We start from the raw sequence: 20,087 nt of genomic DNA on the forward strand, positions 1-20,087 counted from the left end.
GGCTTTTTTCTTTTTGCTTATGTGGTGCTGAGGAATCGAACCCAGGGCCTCATGCATGCAAGGCAAGCACTGTACCACTGAGCCACCTTCCCAGCCCAAGAGAAAAATTTTAATCCATACTTTAATTACATATTTACAACAATATAGAATCACTTTATATCCATAAAATAAAATTGCAAAAAAAATAGATGAGAATAAGCAGATATCTCATGTATTAGGGTTCCAAATGTTTTTTTTTTTAAGGAAGTAGAACATAACTTCCCAGTCCTTAATTTTAGGTTGAACATGGTGATTTCCTTACAAAATGAGTGTTATAGGAAAGTGAGAAGGGGTGTTAGTGACTTTACCTGGCACATATAGTACGTCAGCAAGGTGCTCAAGATTCACATTATCCGTGATCAGTTGATAGTATATGCTCTTGATGTGTGATGAGAATGGCATTTCATCTTCATGTACTTCCTCCCCAAAACCCATGTTCTAAGTGTAACCAGGAGGAAAACACTAGTTAAATCCTAATTGATGTACTCTCTAAAAAGTTTTATCTGGCGCTCTTAAAAACTGTCAATAAGAAAAGCTTCAGCAAATTTTTTGATACCCTAAGGTGCATGATGATTAAATACTATGTAGTAAGTAGACAGACTCTAAAATGATACCCTAGAACAGAAAGGTGTAATGTAAAAGCCAAGCAAATCTGAATAAAACAAGCTTTAACTTAGAGTATTGTGTTGTTACTGGTTCATGAGTTGTGGTGTGCCACAATTAATTGTACCATGTCAATGTTCCAATTAATTGTACCATACCATTTAAAAATTTTAACAGTAGGAGAAAACAGGTATAGCTATAGCTATAAGAGTATTCCCTACCAGTAATACCCATAGAGTTTTTCTATGAATATAAGACTATTCTAAAGCCAGGCACTGTAATTACACCTATAATCCTTCAGAGGCTGAAATCTGGGTATCGAAAGTTCAAACCTAGCCTGGGTAGGAAAGCCCACTAGACTCCTATCTCCAATTAACAACCTGAAAACCAGAAGTGGAACTATAGCTCCAAGTGGTAGAGTACTTGCCTTGAGCAAAAAGCTCAGGAACAGTGCCTAGGCCTTGACAGAAAAACAAACAAACAAAAAACTATTCTATTATTAAAATATTTTTATTTTTTGCTTTTGCCAGTCCTGGGGCTTGAACTCAGGGCCTGGTTGCTCTTCCTGAACCTCTTTGTGCTCAAAGCTAGCACTCCACCACTCGAGCCGCAGTACCATTTCCAGCTTTTTCTGAGTAGTTTATTGGAGAAGAGTCTCTAGACTTTCCTGCCTGGGCTGGCTTTGAACCTTGATCCTCAGATCTCAGACTCCTCTGAGTAGCTAAAATTACAGATGTGAGCCACCAGCATCTGCAAAATACTATTTTTTAAAAGATACATTACAGACAGTGTGCTCATTCAGTCCTAGCTATTATAGCTCCTAAATTAAATGTTACCTCTTACATTGGCCTAGTCTAATAACACCTAAGAAATATAATATTGCTAAGATACTAATACCTGCAAACTGTAGTTCATGTCAAGATATCCAACTCGCTCTAATAATTCACTGTGTATCTCATTATTGATTTTATACAAAAATCCAATGAAGGAATATTGTATTTAGTTGCCAATTCTCTTTAATATCTTTAACATAGAACAGCTCCTCATGAGGAAGAATTTCAAAACTTCTCAACTGGTAAATGGACTGTCCTTTGTTTAATGACTTATAGGTTTTTTAGGGAAGCTTTAGCTAGAGTGGACTATGCCATTTTCCAGGGAAAGACAGTAGAGTCGTCCTAAATTAGCTTTCATGAAACAATGATCAATGTTTCCTGAGAGGCAGGGGGCTTGGTAGTACCAGCCAGCCAGCCAGCCAACCCACTTGTTTTATGCTGTTGTTACTGAGGTCAGAATTAAATTAGATAGTGGTATCATTCTTGTGGCACACTTGTTTCTCTGTTTCGTTGTCCAAGACAGATATGAAGTTCACACTTCCCTATTTTTCCTAAACTAAGAAAGTGCTTAGATATTCTCTCTGGTGATCATCTCAAGAAAACATGAACATGTTAAAATATTTTGCAGTCTTTGTTTTTGTGCTGAGGTTATTACTTTGGTAATATAATTTCTCTTTACTGTTTGTTTGCCATATAAAATATAAAATTAAAACACCCAGCCTTTCAGCCTTAATAACATACAGGGAGCCTGTGAAACAAGAGCTCTCAATGTGAAGAGAGAAATTGTACTAGCTGTAGGAAAAAACGTGAGGAAAAAAATGACTGAGTTGGAGATAGTGGAGATACTGAGGCAAACTATGAAAATCACTTCCAATTGAACAATGTTTCATAAGGAGATGCAGTACTCATCTGTGAAGCCTGAGGCATAGACTGTATAGTAGAGATAAATGTTTAATAGGAGGCACTGGCAGAGATTTTAGACTTGGGTTCAATTCAGGGAAGTTCACTTGGTGGTCATGGGCTACTGAAGTAGACAGGACAAGGATCCTTGTTTATGGCTTCCCTTACTCATCTTTTTATTTGCATAGAAAGATGTATTTTAGGAAAGGGTATTTTTTCAACATCTTCAAAAATGGTTTGTGCGTGGTTTTCCTTCACCAGAAGCTGTTGTGTTATTGTTGTTGTTGTTGTTTTAACTTTAGTTTCTAACTGAACTCTGAAGATATCTTTAAGCGGATGGAGCTAATGGTTAGTTTGGGTTTACAAATCCTGTGCTTAAGGGGCTAAATAAAGCAAACAGTTCATGGGAGTGAAGAATTACTCAGGAGTCAGGAGTTGACCAAGTTATGTGAGTATTTCTTAACCCCTTCCACTACAACTGCCTAACCAGTTTGATGGGAACTGAGGAATGTGACAAATGTTGACTAAGATTGGGACATTCAAGGCTTAGTACACAATCACAAAATTGGTCTTGGATATTATAGTGTCATATTATGACACTATACTATTCTTGCAGGTTGTAATTATGATTAGTAACTTCTGATTGTCAACTACAGGGGGTGGTGTTTGTTCTTTTGGGGGGTATGACAGTACCATGGTTTGAGTTCAGGGTCTCATGCTCTTGCTTAGCTTTCTTGCTAAAGGCTGGCACTCTACCACTTGAGCTACACCTCCACTTCCAGCGTTTTACTGGTTAATTGGAGATAAGTCTCATGGACTCTTAGGCTGGCAGATCCTCAGATCTCAGCCTCCTGAGTAAGCTAGGATTACAAGTATGACCCACCAGCACCTACTTTTGCTTGGGTTTCAATTTTGGTATAGAGCAAAGATTAAAGGTCTAGAGCAAAATTCTTGAATTGTTCAATGTTTATTGTTTTTTTCTTTTGTAGAATTTGAACAATAGCATCTATACCACCTTTTAAGTTCTTGTAGTGGCATCAGAAGGGAAAAATTGGAGCTGGTAAACTGGAACTCTATAAAGGACAGGGGTGGGGAAGTCTTTCTTTAGCTGTGTGAGCCATGCTGTCCAACACTACCCAAAACAAAAGATGCCAAGTTACTTAATTGCTTCAAGGTTCCTTTGTTCCTATAATGTACTTCTTCTGTACTGCGTTCAGCATTCTTTTTAAACATTTTTCTTTGGTTGGGTTTTGCCACATATAAGCCCCTGTGGTGAGAGTGAGGCATGGCCAGGGGAGAGAGGGGATTGGGAAGATTTGCTGTGGCTTTCTTTTCCCCCCTAGTTTTATGTATGTTGCTTTCCTTTTAGAGTAGAAGTTAAAAGCTCTGGAATAAAATTAGAAGTTTAGTTCTGACAACCTAAAAATCCCAAACTAAACAGCTCCAATGGCTGTTATTAAAACCATGTATAATGCCACTGTCCTTTTCTCCCAGAAGCAGATTTAAACTTAAGCCTTTGGTTCTAGAATTTCAAAAATTAAGGCTATTTTTCTTACCAACTTGGACCTTTTCTTCCTATGTGTTCATATATTTTCTTAAGGTTCTAGCCACTTCACCATTGTTTTATTATATGGGACCTATACCAACAGAGATTTTTAGCAACAAGTCAATTTTTCTTAAAATGCATATAGGACAAAAGTTTCACTTTATTTTGACAGTGGTCATGCATGAACGTTTACTAAATATTGTTTAAATAATGGCAGAATGACTCATGTAGGAAGTTTGTCACAGGAATATACATAGGTACCAGATTTATTACTTGACCTTACATCACTGATAATTATTTGGTCTTGAACAAGCATAAATTATTTGCAAATATTTGTTAAATTGACATTTTAATTTACTAGGTATTTCTTTTCTCTTGATTTGACCTGATCTCGTAGGTTTACTTAAGTAACTTTAAAACAGACATCTACAAAAGTCAAGATAACCTACAGATAACATTTCTCTCTCCCACCTGCTCTCTCTCTCTCTCTTTCTCTCCTTCCCCCCCTCTCTCTCTCACATACACACACACATTCACACTTTCTCTTTTTGTGATACTGTGGTTTGAGTTCAGAGAACAAGTACTCCCTTGAGTTTCACTTGAGCCATGCCCTCTAGCTCTTCTTTTTTGCCTTATGTTTTAGTTAGAGACTTGCATTTTTTTTTGACCTGGGCCAACCTCAAGTGAGATCCTCTTACTTATGCCTCCCTATATATATAGGCTTACAGATATACACCACTATGCCTGCCTTGTTTATTAGGATAGGTGCCTCACTAACCTTTTTCCCAAGGTGGCCTTTTAGCCTTGACCCTATTTCTGACTCCTGAGTATTAAAGATTACAAGGGTATGTCTAGGCTAAATATTACTTTGTTGTTGTTTGCTTAATTTTATTTACAATTCACTTATTTTATATTATTTTCAAGTAGTTGTACAAAAGAGTTTCAATTCAACGTGTGAATTTATGAGTACAATGCATCATTCTTCTCCCCATCCATCACAACCCACCATTCCTTCAAGCTACCTAGTTCCATCTTCGTATATATATATATATATATATATATATATATATATATATATATATACACCTGTATATGTAACTTGAAAATTGTACACATTACTTTTAAAACTCTAGTTAGAGCAAGGGTAGGACTCTTCTTCTGCCAATGGCCATTTGGATATTTAATATCATATGAAAGCTGTATACAATTACATAAACAGACAGCCTCCAGCAGCCATGAGAAACATGAAAAAATGTACATGTCTGTCCTGTCACATGCTAAATGTCCAGAGGCCAGATGTTTCCCACTTGAGTTAGAGGATGGAAACGTTGGTTCACACCTGGAATCCCCGATACTAAGGAAGTGGAGATAGGAGGATCATAGCTGAAGGTCTCAGCCCTGGTTAAAAAAAAAAAAATTCATGAATTCATGTCTCAGATTATAAACTGTAATTCCAGCTGCACAAGAAACATAGGTAAGAGGATCATAGTCCAAGGCAAGCTAGAGTAAAAAGGGCAAGACCATATCTGAAAAATTATGAAAGCAAAAGAACTGGAGCTCAAATGGTAGAGCACTCACTTAACCAGTGCAAACCATGAATTCAAACCGATTACCCATCCCTCAAAAAAAATTTTTTTTTGTTTAGAGCCAGTCATGGTAGAACAGCCTTTAATCCCAGCACTCAGAAGGCTATGGCTAGAGGATCATGAGTTTGAAAGCAATTTGGACTACACAGCAAGGCTTTTGTCAAAAAACCAAACGGGAGTTAGACTGAAACCATTTTACTGACCTGGCAGTGTATTGCTTCATCATGATCAGTTTAATCCAGACCTTGCTTCCAAAGATTTTCTTTCCCAGCTGATTCTAGTGCACAGACAAGTTTGAGACTTAAGTTTGAGAAGTCCTGAAGTACTTATGGGAAATGCTTTTCAAATAGTTCTTAAGATAATACGAATCCTCAGAGAGCTGTACAATCAATGAAATGAAATTGTCTCGGGCACCAGTGAATTGCATTTATCTTTTCTTTTTGAGATTCCTGAGATTTCCTCTGAAGGAGGATGAATAACTACTTAGGAAAAAAGTGAGAAAATTACTGTCACAAATTAAGTTCTTTGTAGGAGTTTTTAAAGTGAAAATTAGGATTCTAATTCTATTTTTAAAATTCACTTCATGGGGCTGGGAAGGTGGCTCAGTGGTAGAGTGCTTGCCTTGCATGCATGAGGCCCTGGGTTCGATTCCTCAGCACCACATAAGCAGAAAAAGCCATAAGTGGCACTACATGTAGCTCAAGCAGTAAAGCGCTAGCCTTGAGTTTAAGAGCTGAGGGACAATGCCCAGAGTTCAGGCCCCACGACTGACAAAACAAAAAACAAAACAAAACAAAGCAAAAAATTCACTTCAGTCTACACTAATACCAGAGTACTAATATTCAAACAGCTGGGGTGAACTGTGATAAAGAAGAGAGAATTTTGCCCTTTTTCCCCCCTCTCATATAATCTATCATGAAGCCATTTTTAAACTTGGTTGTCACACTAGATGGCCTTTTGTGATTTTCCTGAATCCTTTGGGAATCCCCTACATGGAGTGTTCTGTTGTCCTGATAGGAATGTATTCTGGTTTCCCCTTGGCAAAAACACCCAAGGCAGTGGTGTGCTGGTGATGCTTCACAACTGGGAAAGAGGACTGACTCATCCTTAGCTAATTCCTGGCTTGCAAAGCGTACCTACAATGGCCTGTTTGAGGCTGCCCTGTGACCTCATTCACTGGGGAGCTGAGAAGAGCTTCACACAGCACACTACATATTTATACACAGATTGTACGCACGTCCCTTCAAGAGCTGAGTAAAACATGATTAAATAGGTTGTTGGATAGGTCCTGTCCTTGTTTTTAAATATATTTTATGTGTATAAATTATTTTCCTATAATGAGACCCAAGAAACTATTTCTATGTTCCTTTATGGGAAAACAGACATTTTTTTTCACTTTACATTTTCTACCTTGTTCTACTGCTTACGTGGCTCTATGTGTTCAATTTATCAGCAGCAACTCCAATATTGTGTAAAGCAGCAGCTCTCCAGGTATAAGCTGAGAAGCTTGGTAGTTGGTTCTCACTATTGCTATCAATTGAATTCCTTTTTCTTGGTTTCCTTCAAGCTGAATTTCATGCTTAATTTCACTGTAGACTACATCATAACTATTTTTAACTCTGTTGTGTTCTTTCACGTGATTTGAGAAATGCTTTTACCAAATGGGTATATTAAGATATAAAGGGAAATAAGAATTGAAACTAGAAGAAAATAGCAATAAAAGAAAATCAAATTCTTATACTTCTTTCTAAACAAGTTTGGATATCTAGAGCTTTAAATTTTTCAGACCATCTGGTTTAGCTTTTCCATTTCTGAAAAAAATGTCATTAGGAAATAACCAGATTGTCAGTGTGATTTACAAATTGTCTGACATTTGGTTTCTTGCCTAACTTTGTTAAGCTTCAGTCTCCTCATCTACTTAAAAATAAAAATAAAAATTGTACTAGTCCTAGGGCTTGAACCCAGGGCCTGGGCTCTGTCACTGAGCTTTCTTGCTCAAGGTTAGTGCTGTACAACTTGAGCCACACAACTTGAGCCACGCTCTCCCTCTGGCTTTGTAGTAGTTAATTGGAGATGAGAGTCTTGTGGACTTTCCCACCCAAGCCAGCTTCGAATCACAATCCTCAGATTTCAGTCTTCTGGTTAGCTAGGATTACAAGCATGAGCCCCTAGCACCCAGCTAGAATAAGTTTTTTAAAACTCTCTGTTTCTAGGCATTATTATAAGAATTTTGTTACCTACCCAAGCCTAGTGTTCAGCTGGCCCTGGATCTTCACGGGCAGGCTCTGGAAGGAGAGGTGGTAAGAATATCACAGAGTCTCCCTCTCAGTTCTACCCTATAGTTACCCTTCCAAGGAACCTATGTCCCCTTTATTTGCCCTTACCCCCAAGGATCCAGTCCACAGATAATGCCACTCTTAGTCACCCTTCAAGGGCCTTATCACCTATCTCAGGAGCTGAGGTCCTGTCAATCCCTTTCCGGACCTTGCAGGATGTGACCCTTTAGACTCTACAGGGTAATTTCCTGTTCTACGGATGGAGACACTGAGACTCAGAGAGACAAAGACTACATACTGAGCTAGACTTCAGAACCAAACCTTTTAACACTTCTATTTCAATATATTTTGTTTTCAGTATAGGCTATAAAAAGAATGACAATGGAGCAGTAGTAAGTGTGATGGCTCATACTTACAATCCTAGCTGTTTAGCAGACTGAGATCTGAGGATCGTGATTCAAAGCCAGCCTAGAAAAAAAAAAAAATTCATGAGACTTTTATCTCCAATTAACCATAAAGAGGCCAGAAGTGGAGCTGTGGCACAAATGGTAGCCTTGAGTGGAAAAGCTGAGGGAAAGTGCCCAGACCCTGAGTTCAAACCCCACTATCAACACAAATATTAATAATGATAATAGATTTCAACAATGAAAATATTTTTAAGCTGGGTGCTGGTGGCTCACGCTGGTGGCTAGCTACTCAAGATTCTGAGATTTGGGGATCATGATTCAAAGCCAGTGCAGGCAGGAAAATACGTGAGACTCTTATTGCCAATTAACCACCAGAATACTGGAAGTGGCACTGTGCTTCTTGTGCAAAAGAGCTCAGGAACAACTCCCAGGTCCTGAGTACAAGCCCCACAACCAACCAATAAATAAATAAATATACTTTTTTTTTAATTCCTTAGTAAACTGTTTTGATCAGGTTTTTTTTTTTCCACTAAACTATCGATGCTTTCTCATGTTTTAGGGGGAGTTTTTGGTTTTCAGCACTGGGGATCAAACCCAGGGCCTTGCCCTAGCCATGTTTTGTTTCATTTTATTTTGTTTATTTTAAAACAATTGAGAGCATATCAGACTTTTAAAAAATAGCAGATTTTTTAAAATCAGACTTTTTTTAAAATAGCATAAAATTGTATACATAAATATTCTGAAAACTCTTAAATAAAAAAAGAATAATTATTTACTCAGCAATTATATTACTAGTTACTGGTGACTATTCTCATACATATTTTTCTGCATCTTCTAACAGTTCTATACCAGCTTGCTTTTAAGATCTTATTTAGAAAATAAGGTCCAATGAAATTATCCTTTTTAATGAAATGATTTCTTTTTGGTGTTACTAGCAATCAGCCTAGCACTGATAACTTTTATGTTCTAATGACACACTACCTCTAGAATTTATGCTTCTTTTGTAACTTTTCTATGCAATTAACTACTTTTGTCATTTTCACATGTTAGTACAACTTATCTAAATTGTGAAGAGTTTAAAATAAAAAGTCACATAAAAGCTTAGTACCAGAAAAAAAATTGTTAAAGGAGAATCCTAGTTTTTTTTTCCTCTTCCTTTGCATATTCCCAGGGAGTCTCTGTTTGCAGTGTTCTTTCCCACGTTCTTTATTAGTACAATAATAAAAAATGTTTCATTGTGCTATTTCCATGCATGCATGTAAAATTCTCTGGTACAATTTTATGGTTTATTTCCAGTTATTTAGAGGACTCTTACTAATTACTTTTAAGACTTGCCTCTGAACATGGTATAATTCTCCCAAACAATTTTGGTGAATGAAGTGGATTATGCCAGTTTATCTGTCTAGCAAATAGCTATTTTAAGCATTTTCCATTTGTGGAATATTATAGAAAGACCATCTCTTACCACTAGAACCACATTACTTTATGTGCTTTTTTTTTCTCTCCATTTGAAAATTTGTGTAGTTGGCTAGGCACCAATGGCTCCTTGCCAGCAATCTTAGCTGCTCAGGAGGCTGAGATCCAAGGGTCATTGTTCAAAGCCAGCTGGGGCAGGAACGTGTGAGATTTTTATCCCCAATTAACTACCAAGAAACCTAGAAGTGGAGCTGTGGCTCAAGTAGTAGAGTGCTACCCTTGAGCAAAGAAGATCAGAGCACTGTCCTTAAGCAAATAAGCTCAGGGACAGTGTTCTGGCCCAAACTCCAGGCACCAAAAAAATTTAAAAGATTTTCAACATAGCCAGGGTTTTATACATTTCAAAAGACAATTTTACGTCAGTAGGATGGAGGGATATTTTGAGTATTTTGGCAAAGTTCTTCCTCTTTAGGTAGAAATAAGATTTTAAAAAATGAGTAATTTTCATTTTGCCTCTATAACTGGAAAAATATTCAAATTTATGGGCACATTTTGTCTGGAGCAAATATTCCCTTTATAAACGTTGAGTCTCACTTGTAGGTGGCCTTTTAAAATACATTTTATATACTGTGTTCATGCTTTGGCTTTATGCCCGACCACCCAGATTGCAAACATCAACAGTAGAAACCCACTGTTAAAGGAAAATAAACAAAAGAAAACCCTAGAAAATATTATAAGTGCTAGTAATAAATTATTCACTAGTGTTCATATTGGAGCAGTAATGACTTATAATATTAATAAGTCACAGTCCTCAAAATTGCCCCACTATTTATTAATACATTTAGTGTTTCCCATCCTTCAGCTGAGATACTTGTTGGGTGTTAGAAATAGTTGCTTATTTGCTTGTTTTACTTAATACAGAGGTTAAAAATCAAGGGCAAATACCTATATTCACAGGATTAACTAGCACCACATCCTTATATTAAGAAAATTACTGATTTTGGAAGCCAGTTGTATACAATATGTCAAGCAATCTAAAACAGAACACTGTAGACTGAATGCAAAATGACCATTCCTGACAAAACCCTTCCTCTAAAATTCAAAATCAAAGTATTTAGATGGTTTATACAAGATAGTTTGATTGTAGAGGACAGGATATATGTAATTTATTTAAGCAAAAACAAAAAAAGAGAAGTAAGGATAGGAAGAAAAGGGAGTAAGAAAGATAGGAGGAGGAGTATTCCACACAAGAAGCATACAGTCTAGGATTGAGTGACGAATATATACAAGAGGTATAATGAGGAAACCCTGTTAGAATTCTAGATGGTCTGTATAAGGCAGTGATTTTCAAATTATGTTCTGAGGAACCCCCACAGGGTCTGGTTGGCAAGGGGATGAGGCAGCCAGCTATTGAAATCTTTAACCAAGGTAGGGCTGCAGGTTTGTTAAAAAGACTGATCTGGCTGCATGCAGAGGAATGTGTTGGGAAACTATCCAGTATGTCAATGAGATGGCAGCAGTCCAAATATACTGCTCATCACCAGACTGAAAATAAAGCAGGAGGATGGACCAACAGGTCTGGGTTACTGCACCTGAGTGAATGCTGTACCAGGAGAAGGACCCACGGAAACCTGTCTAGTAAGAGAAATTAAGAATCTCAGGATTGTCTTAAATGCTGGTACTTGCCCGGTGCTGGTGGCTCACGCCTGTAGTCCTAGCTACTCAGGAGGCTGAGATCTGAGGATCACGGTTTCCAGCCAGGGCAGGAAAGTCCATGAGACTCTTATCTGCAATAAACCACCAGAAAAACCCGAAGTGCCACTGTGGCTGAAGCAGTAGAGCGCTAGCCTTGGGCTGAAGAGCGCAGGGACAGCGCCCAAACCCAGAGCCAAGCCCACAACTGACCAAAAAAAAAAAAAAAAAAAAATCTGGTACTTGTGTGTATAAGAATAAATATGTAAGGTAATACTTTGGTTCTGTGTGTGTTCTAAAGAGAAATATAAAGTGGATTAAGTTAATAAATGGCATTATATGGGAACTGCAACTGGAATGGTTAAACTTAACAAATTACTCTATGTCTACCCTCACAGAGCTAGGAATTAAGTTCTCATGTATGACTATCATATGTGTTTCCTAGAAGTCATTAAGTGGAAATTTTTTTCTGTGTAGGGGCTAGGGAGTATGTGGGGGGAAGGGGAAGGATAATGAAGTTAAGTAGGGAAGTCCTAAGCTCTTCAGAGCTAAAGTTTCCATAACCAGAAACTGAAAGTTGGTACTTCTGGTAAAGTGGCATTCCCCAGCTAATATGGTTATGTAAGGCAAGGACTGATCATGATGTGGCTTCTGGTTGGTAAGAATCCCTAGCAGAAAATAAGACACTGTGTTTCTCTTACCTGGTGACATAAAGCCACAATATGAAGGACAAAGAAGTCACTAGGAATTTACTGTCCCCCCCCATAGAAAAAAAATGTTATAAATGAGATAAACATAGAGAGATGTACATTTTGCTCAATATAAGAAAGGCTTAGCAAAGCATGATGTGTATGTCTGTAATCCAACACTCCAGGGAGGTTAAAACAAGAGGATTGAGAGTTCAAGAACAGCATGTGCTTGTCTCATAAATACAAACATTGATTTACTATAAAAGGTTCATAAATACACAGCATCATTATAGTCTGAATTACATACACAAGTTGAAGTTTTAACCCCCTGTATTTGACTGTCTGGTCTAGAAGGACGTGATTAAATTAAATGAGAGATTAACAGTAGGCCCTAAACATATTTTTGTTGTTTAAGCCATCAGCATGGAGCACTTTGCAAATTAAAATCATGCATTTTGGCAAATTCATAAGCAATTATTTTTGTAACAACTTAAAAAACTGCCATTTATGGGCTGGGAGGGTGGCTCAATGGTAGAGTGCTTGCTTTGCATGCATGAGGCCCTGGGTTCGATTCCTCAGCACCACATAAGCAAAAAAGAAAAAAGCCGGAAGTGGCGCTGTGGCTCAAGAGTGGTAGAACGCTAGCCTTGAGCTGAAGAGCTGAGGGACAGCGCCCAGGCCCAGAGTTCAGGCCCCACGACAAGAACCCCCCAAAAAACTGCCATTTGCCATGTAGAATAGACAAAGGACTTAGAATCAATGATCTCCCAGTATATAATACACCTAACCAAGAGATCCTGGTTTCAGATACTGTCCTTAGTAAAATTAACTGGGGACTACTGGGGAAAAGGCTTGAATCTAGGAATAGGACAGGAAATATACATCTGACATGAACCCTAGCGCATCACAGTGCCAGAAAGCAAAGAAGTAGGCAAAAAAAACTTCACAATAATCAGATACATCAAAGGGCACAAGAGCCAATTGAAAGATCTTCCTGTGGCCAAAGCATTCAGCAGCAAAATAAATAGCATTCAGTTATGACCCAGAGTGTAAAACAAATACCCATACTGATAGTAATAAATCATTAATAGACAAGTAGAAGAATTCCAAATGATTTCTTTAGACACTACATAACTCCCCATTCAATCATGAGCTGTGCATAATGACTTCCCTCCAGAAGGATGTTGTTTGGAAAGTGTGGAAAAAAAATAAACTCTACAAGGCAAAAATCTGACAAAACACTACTTTATATATCTGGAGTTTCTGTTGTTATTTTTATAGTTGTTAAAGTTATTGTCTCCCATCAATGGAGATTGGACTCAGGACCTCTTATTTGCTAGTGCTCTTACTACTTGTACCACACCTCTAGCCTATGGTTGTTTTGTTATTGTTGTTGTTGTTGTTATATTTTGTTTTAATGGGTTTGTTTTTTTGGTTTGGTTTGGTTTGGTTCGGTTTTGGGGTTTTTTTGGGGGTTTGGTTTGTATTTTGTCTCTGCTTCCTGAGTAGCTGGTATTACAGGCATGGCTAACATACCTGGTTTGGGGTTGAGGGTTGTTTGTTGTTTTGGAGATTTTGTTCTTTTAGAATTGTTTTTTTTGTGTGTGGGGGATTGGCATTTTAACTTGGCCTTTATTGCTAAGCTGGTGCTGTATCACTTAAGACATGCATCCAGCCCTTTCATTACTCGTTTTGGGGTGGTTTTGTTTTTGTTTTCTTTACATACTGGAGCTTTACTCTTGTTCAGCTTTTTGCTCACTGGCTAGCATTCTACCACTGGAGCCATGTCTCCACTTTGCTTTTACCTGGCTCTTTGGAAATAAGAGTCTCAAGGAGACAGTCTGTGAAGATCAGCAACAAACCTCCATTCTCAAATCTCAGCCTCCTAAATAGTGAGGAGTATAGGCATAAGCCCCAGGTACCTGGCTTTTGGGTTTTTTTTTGTTTTTTTTTTTGAGATAAGATCTTGTAAACTTCCTCTGTCTGGGCTGACCTCAAAGGTAGACTTCTCCCAGCCTCCCAAGTAGCTAGGATTATAGGTGTATATACCTGTGCCCTGGCCTTCAACCTTGATCTTGATCTTCGTATTTACTCCAGCTTCTAAGTAGCTGGATACATGCCTTATCTACCGTACTCACTAATACTTATTTTTTTAAGTCTTACAAGCATCATTGTGTTTATTTGTGTGTTTTGGTGGTTGTTTTTTTTTTTTTTTTGCCATTCCTGGGGCTTAAATTCAGGGCCTTGGGTACTATTCCTGAGCTTCTTTTGCTAGTATTCTACCACTTGAGCCACAGTGCTACTTCTGGCTTTTTCTGTTTATATGGTACTGAGGAATTGAACCCAGGGCTTTGTGCATGCTAGGCAAGCACTCTATTACTAAGCCACTTTCCCAGGCCCATCACTGTATTTAATTAATCTCCTTTTTCCTTTTTTTTTTTTTTTTTACTTATAGGCTGGTGTTTGGAATGCTTTATCCTGCATATTATTCATATAAAGCAGTGAAAACAAAAAACGTGAAGGAGTATGTAAGTATATTTACTTGTTTGTAGTTTGTATAGTACTGGGTCTTGAACTTCAAGTCTCATACCAGGCTAGACTGGGGCTCTACCACTTGAGCCATACCTTTGGCCTTACAGTGGTTCACACCTATCATCTTAGCTAATCAGGAAGCTGAGATTTGAGAATCCTGGCTCAAAGCCAGTTGAGCAGACAAACCCAGAAAATTGTTATCTCTAATTAACCAGCAAAAACTGTAAATAGATGTTATTTAGGAATTAGCCAATGAGCTGTTAAAAATAATTCCATTTATTACTACGCATCAATTTTGTTAATTTTTTGAAGACTAAAGCATAAGGTTGTGTGTTTTATTCTCTTAGTATAACACTCTGATTTTCATTGCAAGATTATTTTGAAAATTTGAAATTTTTAACACTTTTAATTCTGCTTTGTAAATTAAAATACTTTAAACAATGGGATATGGATATTCTTACTCAATTTTTTTTGGGGGGGTGTCGGGTCGTGGGCCCTGAACTCTGGGCCTGGGCACTATCCCTCAGCTCTTCAGCTCAAGCTTAGCACTCTACCACTTGAGCCACAGTGCCACTTCCGGCTTTTTTCTTTTTGCTTATGTGGTGCTGAGGAATCGAACCCAGGGCCTCATGCATGCAAGGCAAGCGCTCTACCACTGAGCCACCTTCCCAGCCCATTCTTACTCAAATTTTTGAGAAAGTTGAAATTTTTGGTACTATTTTTTCATTCCCAATTTACTTTGGGCAACAGTTTTGGGGGTTTTATGTTTTGTCTTTTTGTTTTGTGGGGTTTGTTACTGTATTTTGTCTTGCTTTTTGGTGATAATTAGGTTTGAACTCAGGGCCTCACACTTAATATGTTGGGTCATAACCCATCTCCTATTGCTTTAGTTTATTTTATTCTTATATAACCCTATAGGTCAGAAATCTAAAATAAGTCCACAAGACTACCTTTCTCCTTGCCTTTCCCAGCTTCTGCAGACCACCCACCTTTTTTGGGTTACCAATCTTTTCCTCCATCTTCAAAGCCAACAATTTTGGACTGAGACCTTTTTATACACCCCCTATACCTCCTCTATAAGGCCTTTGTGATTACTTATACCCACTTAAACCAAGGTAACCCCATCTCAGGATTGTCTGGTTAGCAGCTTTACGCCACCTCCATCTTACTTTCCCCTTATCTTTAACATATTCATAGTTTCCAGGATTAACACATATTCTGCCTGTCATGTTATTATCCCATCCATCTTTACTGCAACCATATCAAATAGGCAAAGGAAAGATTCCAATTTTCCAAGCTCAAAGAATTAATAGGCTCAGAGTCACATGAGTCAGTGAAGGCAGTATTGATACCAGATCAGAGACCTTGGAGTTTCTAATTCCTTATTTTTTCTGTTCTGTCATACTACATTTAGAAATGGAGATAAAAATTCTAGTGCCACAAAAAATTCAGACAGCTTTGATAGTCAGCCAGTGAATTTACTTGTGATTAATTCAAACATAGACCTTTGGAGCCACAACCCTGGAAACAATATGGTTATTTTCCTGAAGGACAATGAGGCAGAACCGGGCAGGATACACAAGTCTCCAAATCAACTGTGTTTTTAAAGTTCTGTAAAATTGTGACAGTTCTTCAAGTATTTCCAGTCTAATTTCACTGAAAGAAATGTTGAAGATTACTTTCATGACCTCAAGAGGCTGAGTCTCAATGTAGCTATTCAGTTGTAACTAATTTTAACTGTTTTATCAAAACACTGTCCCTATTATATTTTCCCATATGTTAATTACATCCAAATTTACTTTGTTTTGTATAAAGTACTATCTCACTAAAGTTAACCTTCTAAAAATTGCTGTGAGGCCAAACATGGTGATAGATACAAGTCCTAGGGTGGCTGAAGGAGGAAAATCAAGTATTCTGGGTTAGCCTGGGCTCCTAGTGAGACTCAAAAACCAATAACAAAAGACAATACTCCATTGCTCTGTGTGTGTGTGTGTGTGTGTGTGTGTGTGTGTGTGTGTGTGTGTGTGTGTGTGTGTGTGTGTGAGCCTGGGCTCCTAGTGAGACTCAAAAACCAATAACAAAAGACAATACTCCATTGCTCTGTGTGTGTGTGTGTGTGTGTGTGTGTCAGTGTCAGACATAGGCCTGAACTCTGGGTCTGGGCACTGTCCCTCAGCTCTTCAGCTCAAGGCTGAGCTACTGTGCCACTTTTGGCTTTTTCTGCTTATGTGGTGCTAAGGAATTGAACCACATTATATTTTGAATACCTCTTCATACTCTCTAATTTTGTACTCCTCATTCGCATATGTGTTTCTTCTACTAAAATAAGGGAAATGTTTGTCTTAATCGTTAAATTCCCATTTCTAGAACAGTATATGGTATATAGTACTTTGAAAGAGTGAATGAACCAAAGACTGAATAAATGAATAAGGAAAAGTTGATTTTTAGATATATATGTGAAGTATTAGATTGGGTTAACAAAAGCACATGCATTTCATAAGTGGATTGGTCTATTTTCTTAGCTTTGATTCTTCTGGATTAGGGCATGTACAATCCAGACTGAACACTTACTCCAAAGCCCCGTCAGTGTCTTTGTGCTATTTGGTTAGACCCAAATTCTGGTGATATCTACTTCAAAACTGTTCTGTAAAAGCAAACATTTTTCAGTTAATTTACTTCTTCCCACCCTAACTACTACCATTTCCCTTAAGCCTACAAATGGTAGATTGCACCTGATACAACAGATGCTGTGTTCTAATCAAAACAAATGGAAAGAGCTGTGTATTTTGGCAACTTTCCTTTCTTCCTTTGCCTATTTTTACAACAGAGCTTTCCTAGGATATAATTTCCGGGGTAGTGTGGCTGATATGGCCTACTTAAAGACTTTCAGTTGCAGTAATTGAAATGTAAACTTACTGAAGAATTAGTATGGTTTTGCAAAATTTTTCAGTTCCATACCATCTTTTGACTTCCAAATAGAGTGTTTACTTCCAACTCATGTATAATTGCTATAGCTTTTCTAGGAAGCCAATGTTCTTATTCTGAGAACATTGGAGAATGCAGCAATGAAAAGATTGGCCAACAACACTTAAAAGTTAAAGACAGACATGTGTTCCTAAGATTTTCTAAGAGCAAGAACAAAGAACAGGAAAAACTCCATTGTGAGATTACTCTTTAAAAGGCTTAGAAATGGACCTTCTAAAACTACTGAATTTTTGAAAATGACCTAATTTTTTACTTAATATTTAGGCAATAGAAAAATGAACACATGTAACACATGCAACTTATGCAGTTTTTATTGATTAGTAAAGTCTGAAGAAATTGGCCAGTTTTAGGGGGGAGACAAAAAAAACATACTGAAGAACTTCACTCTCAAGAAGTATCCCTTCCAGGTACCCTGGTTCTGGCCTGTTATCTAGCTACTTGGGTTGCTTAGATCTGAGGATTAAGGTTTAAAGCCAGCCCAGGTAGGAAGCCCAGGAGATTCTTATCTCCAAATAACCATAAAAAAAATGGAAGTGCACTAGTAATAAAGTAGTAAGAGTACTAGTCATGAGCAGAAGCTAAGGGACAATGAAACAAACATTGAGTGTAAGATTATATAATTGGTGGATTGAAAATAAATGCCTAATGTAGGTCCTTTTAAAATCTTAGAATGTGAATGAATATAATCTTTGACCTTTATAAAGTACATTGAAAACATTCCCACAATTTCCACACAAAGATGTAGCTAGCCAAGTGCTGTAGCTTCCAATGAAAAAGTCTTTGGGAAACATAGACATAGAACAAAATTCTCACAGTAATACTAAACCTAAGAGGCTAAGTCAGGCTTTTGCTAATATGTAGGAAGAAATTTACCAACCGTAGTGCCAGTGGAAATGGATTTTAAAACAGAGACAGAAACAGTTGTTTCCATTAAAGGAAATGTTGCTAAGAAGTAAACTGGAATGAAGCCTAGCCACCTCCACCCTAATCCCTAGTGATGGAACAGATTCAAATCATAAAAACGACAATCACCGAAAAAAACTTAGCTGCCTCCACCCTCGCTGCAGAGAACTGTAATAGAAGGAGCCAGTGTTCTGCCTTCCCTTCCTTTATTCAGAAACTACAACCTCACCATTTTATAGAAATCCTCAATTAGTTCCAAAAAACGAGAAATAATAATTGACTGGGAGAGGAAAGTAGGAAGACCTCTGTCCAAGGCTGGCTTTGGACAGAAAGCCATACATCCAACCTGAGAAATGAACTAAAGCAAAGAAGTATAAAGGGACCAGCTGACATGATAGTGTACTTGCCTAGGCAAGCAGAAGGACCTGGGTTCAAACCCCCAAATACTGCCAAAATAAAGAAAGCACAAACATGCCAACATGAACACATACACAGACCTAAGTAAGGGGGACGTATAGAAAAGGGATTGAAAATTTGTTTAAACAGAAGTGTTTAAGAGCTGGGCCTGGTAATCCCAGGCCTGTAATCCTAGCTACTCAGGAGGCTGAGATCTGAGAATCCTGGTTCCAAATCGGTTCCAGAAAAGACTGTGAGATTCTTATTTCCAAATAACCAGCGAGAAGTAAGATAAGAGGTGTGTCTCCAGTAGTTGAGCACCAGCCAGATAGTGAGTTTGAGTCCTAATCTCAAACAAACAAACAAAAATATTTTTTTAACCACGCAATAGGCCAGAAGTAGAATGGAGGCTCAAGTGGTAGAGCACTAACCTTGTGATTAAAAAAAAGTAAAGGAGAACTTCACGGCCCAAGTTCAAAGCCCTAGTACTAGCATACAAAAAAAAAACATTTAAACAAGCAGTTCTAAACTGAAGTGACAAGAGATATATTAAATTACCCATAAATTTTGTTAGTAAGAAGTAGAATGTTTTCTAATACTGTTAATTATATCTGTTTTTCAACTAAAGGTTTACACAGGATCTGCTTTTGGAATGCTCAGATATGTACATTGTCTTTCCATTATGTAATTTTAGAAAGATAGTGCCCCACCAACTATAGCTGTAACAATCAGATTGCCAACCAGATTGCCATCACACTGTAAAAGGTCCTCCTAAGGATATAAAAGCCAGGGCTATTGCTCTAGATTTTAACTAAATTAGGAAAATACAATCTTTTCCCAAATGCTCATGTAACTTTCAAAGCCCTTGAGAGCTAAAAATGATGGTGCAAGACTGTAATCCCAGCTACTTTTGAGGCAGAGATAAGAGGGCCCAGAGCTAGTAGCCTCAGCAAAGTTAGCAAAACCTTATCTCAAAACAAAATAAAAGTAAAAAGTATGAGGGGCTGGGAAGGTGGCTCAGTGGTAGAGCGCTTGCCTTGCATGCCTGAGGCCCTGAATTCGATTCCTCAGCACCACATAAGCAAAAATAAAAAAGCCGGATGGGGTGGGAGGGGGGAGGCTGGGAAGGGATGTGAAGGGTAAACAAAAGGAGGAGGCTGCAATGCTTGGTAAGAAATGTACACATTATCCTGCCCATGTAATTGTAACTCCTCTGTACAGTATGTTCACAAATAAAATAAAATTAAATTAAAAAAAAAGAAAAAAGCCGGAAGTGGCGCTGTG

At 37.9% G+C, this 20,087-nt stretch overlaps 1 protein-coding gene across 1 annotated transcript in view; it reads left to right on the forward strand.

The window, feature by feature from the left end:
• Reep3 (receptor accessory protein 3) overlaps nucleotides 1-20,087 on the forward strand; it is a 72,126-nt gene that overhangs the window by 17,463 nt on the left and 34,576 nt on the right. The window contains exon 2 of the mRNA XM_013017120.1: nucleotides 14,443-14,515. Within this exon, the coding sequence (XP_012872574.1) occupies nucleotides 14,456-14,515 (60 nt within the window). The 5' untranslated portion in view covers nucleotides 14,443-14,455. The remainder of the gene's footprint in view (nucleotides 1-14,442; nucleotides 14,516-20,087) is intronic.

The sequence above is a fragment of the Dipodomys ordii genome, unplaced genomic scaffold (genome assembly GCF_000151885.1).
Source record: "Dipodomys ordii isolate 6190 unplaced genomic scaffold, Dord_2.0 Scaffold34, whole genome shotgun sequence".
Classification (NCBI taxonomy): domain Eukaryota; kingdom Metazoa; phylum Chordata; class Mammalia; order Rodentia; family Heteromyidae; genus Dipodomys; species Dipodomys ordii.